Source organism: Mytilus edulis, chromosome 12 (genome assembly GCF_963676685.1).
Source record: "Mytilus edulis chromosome 12, xbMytEdul2.2, whole genome shotgun sequence".
NCBI lineage: Eukaryota > Metazoa > Mollusca > Bivalvia > Mytilida > Mytilidae > Mytilus > Mytilus edulis.
In genome coordinates, this window is record NC_092355.1 from 43,260,255 (window position 1) to 43,272,168 (window position 11,914).

General features: G+C 30.2%; 1 protein-coding gene across 1 annotated transcript; it reads right to left on the reverse strand.

Moving 5' to 3' along the window:
* Nucleotides 1-386: 386 nt before the first annotated feature.
* On the reverse strand, nucleotides 387-3,343 carry LOC139498527 (low-density lipoprotein receptor-related protein 5-like). The gene is made up of 5 exons (XM_071286948.1): nucleotides 3,257-3,343; nucleotides 2,459-2,527; nucleotides 1,507-1,617; nucleotides 1,107-1,235; nucleotides 387-581 (listed from the first exon to the last, which is right to left on the reverse strand). The coding sequence occupies exons 2-5, from the start codon at nucleotides 2,502-2,504 to the stop codon at nucleotides 397-399; spliced, it is 471 nt and encodes a 156-aa protein (XP_071143049.1). The 5' UTR covers nucleotides 2,505-2,527; nucleotides 3,257-3,343; the 3' UTR covers nucleotides 387-396.
* Nucleotides 3,344-11,914: the final 8,571 nt, after the last annotated feature.

Sequence of the window (11,914 nt, forward strand, 5' to 3'; positions counted from 1 at the left end):
ATGAATAATGATTTGTTTAATTGCAATAATATCAAAATACTAATGTAACGCTTTAATCAGTTTATATGAATCTTCATTCAATAAATTGTTTGTTTCTAAATCAAAGATACAAATGGGAAAGGATATATCTTACATTTTTTATTTCCTATTGGTGAAGAGTGTAAAAGACGAGCATATATTATCAATAAATTTCGTTTGCAGTTTTTGGTAGATAACATCAAAGAAATGTTAGCTTATACTTTAACATTAATACAACATGAAGTGGTCAAACAACGTAATGATAAGGTTAATACAGCATTAAAGAATATTAGAAATGATTGTTTCAAAATGACATTGATATCATAGTCCGTTGACAAGTCCGATTTGTGAGTAAAGTCGTCCGTTCATTTATCATGTTCATTTGCCATCTTTTCCTCTGCTAAGCAGTCTGAGCTTTTCCATTTTATTAGCTATTTTCTGTGCCTCGTTTTCCTTTTTGTGCATGTTTGTTCCTGCAGCTTCTACTTTCCCTCTTTTAATGGTTCCCCTGGATACTACTTTTTCAGCACTGGAACGGGTTAAACCGCGTTTACTGTATGGCACTGTGTGTAAAATAAATACAATATTAGTCGTCAGACAATTGTAATCTTTTTTGATGATGGTAACAAAGTTAGAAGAGGGTGAGTATTGCCGAATGCTGCATTCGTTTACTGACAAATTATTATGGTTACGTTATTCATTCGATTTTTTAAAATTTTTAATAGAAAATGACTACAATAATAATCATAGAAAAGATGAAGTCAATAAATACTTGCCCTTATCAATAAATGACCAATTGATTATTTGACATTTTTTTTAGCAAATTTGAAAAGTATAGTTATATTTTTTACTACATTTTGGAAATAACAACAACAGGAAATGAACTCGTCTGTAGCTTAGAAGGGTCTTTCTTCTTCAGTAGGAGAATAATTATATAAATATTTTTGTTTTGTCTCAGAGTTATTATAGATACTATAAATTATTCAGTATGAGGAATTCGATCTTAATAATTATGTAGATCCCGAATCATAGATGAATATTGCAAGAACAAATAAAATACATGTCCTCGAAGAAATAAGTTTACTTACAATCATACCAGCAAAGGTTAACACAGCCACGTTCATCCGTGTTATCACCACAGTCATCTATACCGTTACATACTTTCCACCATTCAACACACTGATCATTTCCGCATGCGAAAAGATCACTGGCACAACCTGTATCATTTCAAAATAAACAGTTTTCGATTTAATACTATTTAACACGTTTTTACATGATACACGAACTAATGCTAATTCCTAAAAGTATTGTCAAATACAGCTAAGGAAATCTAATCCTTTTTTTCAAAAAATCTAACTTTTATAAACAGTTAATTTATAGTTATTAACATATCAATGATAGCTCAAGTCAGCACAAAAGTGCTGATTACTGGGCTGGTGATACCCTCGGGGAAATAAATCTTCACCAGCAGCGATAGATTGTTATTACCTGAACATCCCATGTCATCCTCTCCTTTACTGCAATCAACCCAGGAATCACACTGATAACCTCCATAAATACATGTCCCGTCGTCACACGTATACTCATCATATGAACAGCCTAAAATAGATTATTAACTTTATTAAACAATTTAAGATCATTGTACATATTGTACGGTTTTATTTTTAAATGAGTTTAAATAACAGACCGAATGATATACATGCTGCAAACTATAGATGTATCCTGAGGAGATTAGTAAACACTGTCAATTCAATCATTCATGCAATGTTATGTGATACAGTATTAATGCGTAGTTCGACACACATATTAAAAGCATAGACTAAAATTCTCCTTCTTTTTTATTTGATATCTAATGCAACAGAAAAAACGAAGTTTTTCAATTAGACTCGAATTATTGTCAAACATTTTTGAACTACTAAAAACGGACGGAAGTTTTCAATTGGCAGTACAAAACATAAGTTGACGAAAAACAGAAACCATTTGTTATATGAAAAATAACAACAAGCTAAACATTGTATATAAGATTGACAGGACCTATAAAGTTTATTGATAACATAAAGATCTAGCGAAAAAACCTTACACAAACCATGACTAAACTCCAAAACTGTCAGCAGTTTAAATCCGAAAGGGACACGCATTTAAATTCAATTCAAATCAAGAAAGCTCTTTAACGAAACCATGAATTATTAAATGTCTAATTCAACTGATACATATATCTGATAAACATTCAAAGATTGACGAAACTTTTATGAGTTTTTTGCTTTAAATATTATATATTGCAAAATCTTTTAATTTAAACCGTTTGCACTTAACGTAACTTGGACCTGTCTAATTCAGATTTCATCCCGTCATAAAACAGTGCTTTTAGGTTTTTGTTCGTGATATAGACAACTTTGTCACTACAAATAATTAAAGATACCTTGTTAATTAAGATACTTACAAAAAGCTGTTCCCACAAACAGTCCAAACAATAGTATTACTTTCATGGTGGTTATTATGATGCAGGGTTCTAAAATCAAAACTAATATGATTGAAATAAGGAATAAAAGATTAACAAACCTTCAATACTAATACAGAAAAAATTATCGTCATTCAGTCATTATTGGCATAATTTGTGATTGTGGAATTTCTGATTTTGTACATGCCCAATTGTTTGCAAATGTATGTGGTGCATTATACTTGAATGACAAACACATAAGTTTGAACGGTATTGTTAAAACCATTGCGAGATAAGAAATCCTGGGTGTAACTTGTTTTTTTTTTATAATACAACTTTGAAAACTTATTTATAAAAACAAAATCTGATTAAATGCATTTGCTTTGAATTCGTGATATTATTTTATGCAAGATTAAAACTACAACAACTTGTCTGTTTTGTTAATGGTATTTCAAAAGTTTTAACTTGTCAACTTAACGCGATTCAAATATAAATATATTGCGCATAATAACAAAATTATCTTCAGATTGATCATTTCGAGAAAGAAATGAAATAATCATGCTTAGTTCATTTTTTTTTATGGAAAAAACATCATTAACATTTTTGAATACATTTTAATCTGATAGACACTATTTAAAATACTAATTAGACAATTAAACCATCAGTCACCACTGAATACGAAATTACACGAGTACATATATATTTCTCAACTTTATAAAACTTAAAATAAAACAAACGATGTCAGACTAGGTTCAAGCAAATAAATAAAAATTTAACAAAATATCCTACTTCAATACTTACATGTGTTGCATATGGTTTTATCCAGGCCAGACTGTTGCTTCATCAACGCAAATGTTTCTTATAAAGATATCAAAGTCAGGTAAGGCTTGAATTTGATTGGACAAATTAATAAGTCGCAGTTTTCCAATTAATATTTTAACAAAACAAATGCTGAATGCACATTTTTTTACATTTATTTTCAGAAACCTGTTTACATATTAAATATTTGCTATGTTTAGACTTATATATCAAATACTTAATTCGATATGTTTTAAGCATGGGAATTATTAATCTTCAAAGAAATTTTTCAGAGCTAAGACATGCAATTGAAGTATACATTACTGAGTAGGAATTCGAAGTAACGTGTGTTTAACATGACTAGAATATCATTACGAGTGCCAATACTTACTACTCATCTGACAATAATTATCTACTCAGTGACGCCCGCGGCCAAATCATTTGAAATTTCAGTACTCATTTAAAAGAGATCTGATAAGAAGAACAAACGAAGCAATCAGAGCTTCGCATGAGACAGATATTTATTACTAAATTCAAATTAATTAAAAAAATAATAGTGGTGTCACAACAAATTTCAATAGGACAACATTCGTATACATAAATTACAATGATGTTTTAACTTTGCTGTGTCATTGGTGTATACCCTTAATCTGCTTTTATAAACTACGTTTCAGTTTATATATGATACATTAATCAGAACAAGACCAATTTTAAATCCTGACAAAAGGAGTAGTCATCCATTGATACAACTTCCTTTTTCAATTTATTATGTTAGTTGTTGTTGTTGTTGTGTGTGTGTGGGGGGGGGGGGGGGTGTAAACATGTTTATCAGTATTGAGTATTCTTCGTTTCGTTTGTGCGTGTGTTTTTGAACATGTTGTTTGGTATAGAATATTCTTTTTTTCATTTGGTTAATAAACCTTTATTGGTAAACAGTCAAATTTTGGAGGAGTTGAATCTACCATATGCTTTTCGTTCGCAACCATGACAAAGCCTGTAGAGTCTATAATCCTTTACAATTGACCGTAAACCTAAATGCATACATGTAAATATTTGTCAGCTAACTATGTTGAAAGAAGGGTTAAACTATGCTCGCTTAAATGATAATTTTTTTTTTCGAAAATATTTGTGAAAATCCTGGAATTATTCAATGTTGTAAGAGCAAACAAAACAGTGTTTAACATTCAAAAGTGCTAGTACTTTATGACACATTATTATATTTGTTCTGTCTTTGGCACAGTGATTCATTTTTATTTCTCACTTGCTAGTATATTTTATCATATTTCCTTCTGACTTATTGCTAAAAATATGAATATAAAAAAACAAGTTATAAACATGATAAACACCTCTGTTTTATAAACTAGTTCTTACTTTCCCCAATCTTATATGTATCCTTTCAATAGGACTATTGCCATCTAAATCATCGAGAAATGTAAAAGAACAAACTTTAGTTGAATGTGTTTCTTGTTTTTGTCATGTATTTGTTTTTAATTACTCACTTTGAACTAAATATCATGTCTGCTTTATTAAATTCTATTGACGATAATGTCGGTATGATGTCCGCGCTTGATTTCTATAGCTGAATAAATATCCGCGAGAAGAGTAAACACTATACTAGTAACTAGTGTATGTTATATTTTAAGACAATACATCATCATTAATACCAATTTATCAAGTGTTCAAAAGTTTAAATCATCTTTTAAAGGGTCAATTGTTATTAAAGTTTTAGTTCATTCATTTGTTTGTTTAAATTGATAAAATTCATATACTGCAATTTTACATATCAAAACAAGTATGTCCATTTGTTTATGTGTGCAAACTATATTGCGATCTATGTTACCCTTTGTGTAAATTTACAAAGTTTTCTAAATATTTTTGATATCAACACACATTCAATCGGATCTAATAACGTACTTTGTTTAAAGATTTTGTACAAGTAATTTTGAAGCGATGCGGGTATTTATGTATTCCTTCTTCTGTTATTGCGATGTTATTTTCGTCAATCTTTTTGTTTTGACCAATTCTTTTATATTGACTATACAATTCAAACCATCATACACATATGACCTTGTACCATGTTTCTTATGTCTCCTATCATTGTTTTATTGATAAATCAAAGGGATAGAATAAGAAAATTGTTAAATCTATTATTTGATTTGAGTATTAAAGCGTTCAATTAAAAAAAAAAAACATTTACGTACAAGTTTTCAACGTGTTTTCACATTTCTGAGCTATTTTGAGCTATACTTAGAGGTATAAAAGACTATAACTCAAGATTAGAAGTTGAAAATAAACTGATAACGACCTTGCAAAATAAAAAAAAGACCAAAAAGAAAACAGGAGTATATTTAAAATATTTTTCTTTACAATTAATTTTAATATTTTAAAAGATGGCGACAGTTATGAAAACTTTTGTTTATGTTAATTGTGTAATTTACAAGTATACTGAACAACACCTTCTGACAATTTCTCCTTCGGACAAACCCTTTTCTTGCGATGTTATTCAAGATGTCGCTTAAATATATTGAATTTTATACCGAAAGTTTCTGAACTTTAAAACTTATCTCGTTTAGCCGACGATTTGTTTTGTAAGATTGATCTCCTCAAAATCTGTTTTTCTTATAAGTATGTCTCCTCTGTTACCCCAAAAGATAACGACACAATTATTTTTCCTAAAAATAGATATGTTGATTACACCCTCAGTTTTTGGCTAATTTGAAACAAAGCAATCCGGTGGAATGTTTTAAGAGTTATATTCCTTTTGTAGATATGTTTTTGTGACTCATTAACCGTAAGCCGTATAAACCTATTGTCTATTTATTTGAGTTCCCTGGAAGATAAGGTCAAGGTCAAATGTTGTTGTTAATCGATCCCGGCAATTTTGATAAGATCAGAGTAAACATTTAGATGCCTAAAATAAACAGATTCTTGTAAAATGATACAAATTTAACACTGTAATTATATCTTTGTATATTGTTTTATCGGTAACAATTTTGAATTTGTAAATGAAATAATCAGAAATATTATTGCTATACACACATAAATATTAATGGTTGTAGATACATAAGAAACTTAAACCTTTGTGTCGGGCCTACGACATTAGTCGAAAAGCGAGACATAGCGATCAAACATTCTGTCTGCGTCGTCAGCGGCGGTGACGTCCACAAATATTCACTCTGTTGTTAAAGTTTTTGAAATTTTAATAACTTTCTTAAACTATCCTGGATTTTTACGAAACTTGTTTATGATGATAAAATAGTATCTAGGAATAAATTTTGTAAAAATAGAATTCCATTTTTTGTATTTTACTTATAAATGGACGTAGTTTTTCTGCCAGAAAACATTACATTCACTCTGTACCAAACTTGGACAAAAGCTGGTTTCTGATCATAAGAAAGTATCCAAAAGTAAATTTTGTAAAAAAAAATCAATTTTTTCCGTATTTTACTTATAAATGGACTTAGATTTTCTTCAATTTAACATTACATACAGTCTGCAGGTAATGTTTTTATAACATTTATAATTTTCATAAACTATCCTGGATTTTTATCAAACTTAAACAGAAGCTTCTCACAATCAAAAAATAGTATAGAGAGGAATATTTTTATGATTTTTTTCCTCATTTTTGTTGAGTCTGCGATTAACAGATAAAATAGGCGAGACAGTAGATTCCCCGGAACCCTTACGATTTTATTAATCTTTACTCTAATCGATTGAGAGTTATGTGTGTATTTGCTGTAACACCACTGTCACATGTAAGAGAATGTTTGGCGTTCGTAACAATGTGAACCTCAACAACTTTTGTATTTTCCGCAGCATGTAATTCAGTCGTTGTTTGTATGATATATATTTTGTGTTTCGTTTTTTTTTGTTTTATTCCTAAATCTGGTCATTGTTTTTTTCGTTTGGATTGTTTTACCCTTGTTACTTTTGGGTCCCTGATATGTTGCTATGTGATATTGGATGAAATCATTGTTGAATGTTGTACAGTGACCTATGCTAATTCTAAAGTCATTTGGTTAAGAGGTCTTTGTAGGAGACCAATCTCATTGGCAGTCATTGCACGTATGATTATTTTTTATATTGTAAACATATTACATAAGCTGCTGAGTTTTCAGTTCTAGTTCACGACGTCTTAATTAATAATATCTAAAAAAATACAATTCAATTGCAAGAACGATTTTATTTAGAAAAGACAGAAGTTAGAATGAATAATGATTTTGTTAATAGCAATAACTTCAAAATACGTATATAACGCTCTTAACAATATATAGATAAATCTACATTCAATAAAATGTTTGTTTCTAAATCAAAGTTACAAATTGGAAAGGGTATATCTTACATTTTATATTTCATATTTTATTAAAGAGTGTAAAATACGAAAATATATTATCAATAAATGTTGTCTGCAGTTTTTGGTAGATATTATCAAATAATGGTTAGATTAAACTTTAACATTAATACAACATGAAATGATCAAACAACGCTATGAGAAGGTTTATACAGCACTAAAGAATGATAAAAATGATTTTTTCAAAATAACGCAAATATCATAGTCCGTTTACAAGTCCAATTTTTTAGCACAGTCGTCCGTTCTTTTTCATGTTTATTTGCCATCTTTTCCTCTGCTAAGCACCCTTAGCTTTTCCATTTTATTAGCTACTTTCTGTGCTTCACTTTCCTTTTTGTGCATGTTTGTTCCTGCAGCTTCTACTTTGCCTCTTTTGTTCATACCCATGGATACTACTTTTTCAGCACTAGAACTGGTTAAACCGCGCTTGCTGGAAAAATCTAGGTTTTAAAAACAATACAATATTAAGTCAACGAAAAAACAAAATAAACATTTGTTTGAATGATGGCATCATGATTGGGGAAAGGCGTGGGTGTGGATTACTTCATCAATTTACTGATCAAGCATTAAGGTCTATTTTGTATCGCAATTGTGCTGTTCTTTTCGTCAATCATTTAGGTTATATTTTGTATCGCCAGGGTTCGTTTCTTTCGCCAATCATTCAGAATATATTTTGGGTGGAGAGGTTGAAGATCGCTTCAATAATTAACTTACCAATTAGCAAATTTCTATTCTGTTTGACATTTATTTCATGTTGCCTTTAATTGATTAATTACTTATGTTCATAAGCAATGTGTTTTGAATATTATCCGTGTCATTCATGTGTTGATTCCAGTGAAGAAGAAGAAAAATAGTTAACATCAAAATATAATACATATATTAAATTTAGTTTCCATCTATTAATGAACGAATATTTGTGTGGCATTGCTCTTCAGATTAACAAAAACACATATTTTTAATCATATCTAGAAAATAAAGACAACAGTTGTAAGTTTAAGCTTCGATTGTCTTTAACTATAATTTTATCAAATGATTTAAACGATATGTTCCTGATTGAAGATTTCTTGATACAAATATGTATTTTAGTACATGCCGTTACCAATTTAACATGTAATATACGAAATAAACATTTTTTTACTGTGACCTTTTATCTACAACATTTTCTATTGTGAAAGTTATGTTATAAAACATATAAGATATTTTCTATCTACGATTGTCTAACAAAACAATTGCATTGACCTGAATACCTGGACCTTAATAGGGAAACTTAATTTCCTAAAAGCTGACCATTCCTTTGCGTGCTTTATTCCTGACTTGACACAATATATAAATGGTTTTGATACATCCTTAGCTTTACAGTTGTTTTTTTTTGGGGGGGGGGGGGGGGGGGGGAGAGGAGGGATTGTTTTTGTTTAGGAGCGTTGCTGGCACACAAAGGGCATACACAATGTGTTGATTTGTCGATAAAGATATCGCACAGCAGTTTCCTCATGATATACCTACCCTTCAACAATATTCGGTATTTCCGTTTTTACTACATGTACTTTGTCTGACTACGGCTACAATCAGAAATTTACGGACTAATACAGCTTGCCCCGAACGATGACGGATCGATTCCGTAGCTAGTCCGGCGTCAAATCCGTGAATTTGTGACCTAGGCATTCAGGTAGCATGTGTGTCTTTCGTTATTTTGACTGTAATATATCAGTTCACAATAGGTCCAGTTTTCAATCATGTCAGCGAAATTGGATGGAGATATGATATTAACTAACGGAAATTTTTATTTAAATGAACAAAACTATAAAATGTAAAGTGCAATGTATTAAGTAATTAAGTCTTTTGGCCCTCTTCTCATATTTTATTTCACAATTATATCATTTAGTTTACATTATATTCACATAATGAATTAAATAGAAAAGAGTATATTGTTTTTACCGGGGCATCCCAAGTCCTCTTCTCCAAAACTGCAATCAGCCCAGGAATCACATCGGTAACTCCCTGGTTTACAAGTTCCGTCCAATCACGTATACTCATCACTAGAACAGCCTAAAACATTTTAGAAAAAGAAAATTGCTCACTTTTATATTTAGATAAAGGCAACAGTAGTATACCGATGTTCAAAACTCATAAATCGATAGAAAAAAACATCCGCGTCACAAACTAAAACCGAGGAAAACGCCTTAAATATAAGAGAATGACGACACAACATTAAAATGTAACACACACAGAACCGAGCTAAGCATTAGACAAAATCCGATGAGAATAACAAATATAACATTAAAACTAAATACATGAATTTGGGATAGAAAAGTACCGTAATATGTCTTATAATAATGTGAATTCACACTCAAATATAAGAGGAAACAAACGACACAAAAGAAATACAACATTAAAATGTAACACACACTGAAACGAACTATAATATAAAATGACCATATTCCTGACTTGATACAGGACATTTTTTAAAGAAAAAAATGGTGGATTGAACCTGGTTTTGTGGCATGTTAAACCTTCCAACGAATAAACCGATTTAATGATTTGACATCTACACGCGTGCTTTAATAATATCGTAAGGAGAATGATAAATTCTGAAAGTTTAATTGATACGCAATGATTCTTGATGAATTGTTCGACAAGCTCTATAACCGAACGATATAGGAACAAAATCTCAGTGTTCTTGCTCTGGGTTAATCTAGATAATGAACGTCAGTTATATATAAATTGAAAACAACGCTCAAACCTAGGATTAAGTTGGATAATAAACAGCTGCGCCGTGAGCGCATGATACGCCCGACGTCTTGTGTGGAAGTTTTATGCAATAGTCATAAATAGTTTCTGAGAAAGTTTTAAGCAATAACCATTTATTTATTTTTAAGACACAGCGGGACATGTGAAACAGCCCCCCCCCCCACCCTGTTTTTTTTATACAAAAAACTGAATATCAATAAAATAAAATTTTTAATCAAACCAAAAAGTATACAGATCTTAAGATTAATATAACAAAGAAGTGTGTACAGTTTCAAGCAATAATCATAATTTTTTTTTGGGATACCGCAATTTTTATATGTGTGCATGCAAAACCAATTTCTTTCTTAATAGGGGTCTTCATACATACTTTTCCAAAAGACCAAAAAAAAGTGAGAAAGTATGTTTTATCAAAACTCAATTGACTAGCTGGTCAAACAACAAATGTTCTTAAACTCTACTGCTTGCCATTGGCGATTGCCAAATAAACGGATCACCAGATGTAACAAAATGGATCTTAATTATAAATTTGATACCAAATTTAACCAGGAAACAATAAATTTTCGGAAAAGATTTATACCGCAAACAAATAAGTACACCATATCTTAATTTCGACAAATATTGTCTCTTCAGTGATATTTAACGATAAACAAAATTTTGGTTTCTTGCTTCAAATCTCAAACAATGTTATATCTACCTTAATCGAACTTATCACTAATTGCTACTTGTACGCTTCAAATTAACATAACCTCACGTCATGATAAAGTACAACTTGTTTTACTAAATAGACAATTTTGTTACAAGAAATATCTCAAAAGGCTTTGTCAACTAAGATACTTACAAAAAGCTGTTCCAACAAACAGTCCAAGTAATAATATTATTTGCATGGTTGTTTATGTGATAAGGGCACTAAAATATATTATTTGAATTAGTTATAACAAATACATACCTTTAATGTAACAATCAATTTAGAAAAAAAACCCTTCCTCACAGACCATGACACACACATACACATACACTTTAAAGATGATTTGCATATCTTATACAAATATTCACCGCATAAAATGTCATTTTCTGTGTTGAATTTTAGGTTTAAGATATACAAATTATCTTTAAAGTGTATGTGTGTGTGTGTGTGTCATGTTCTGTAAAGAAGTGTTTTTTTTTTCTAAATTCTTTGTTAATTAATAAAGTTTATACAGTTTATTAATTCAACTTAATTTACTACACTGAAATACACTACCTACAAACTATGGATCGATCTAATCAAAAGTTGTGAAATGACAAGGATTAAAACAAGCGATAACAGTGTGTTATACAACAGATCATTGGGGAAGGGAAGAATAATTCTAATTGATGATCCTCCCAAAAGGCTGTCAATGTCTTTTTATACAAAATGTTGTTCTAATCTGACACCTTTTCTAAATCTTTGTTCCTTTTTGGTAAGGAATGTCATTATAGTTGCTATAGTTTTTGTTTTCAAAATTGAACCATATAACTTCATCTATAACTTTATCAAATGTTCGGAAAAAATCTTTACTTAAGTGATGTTAAAACCTCAAACC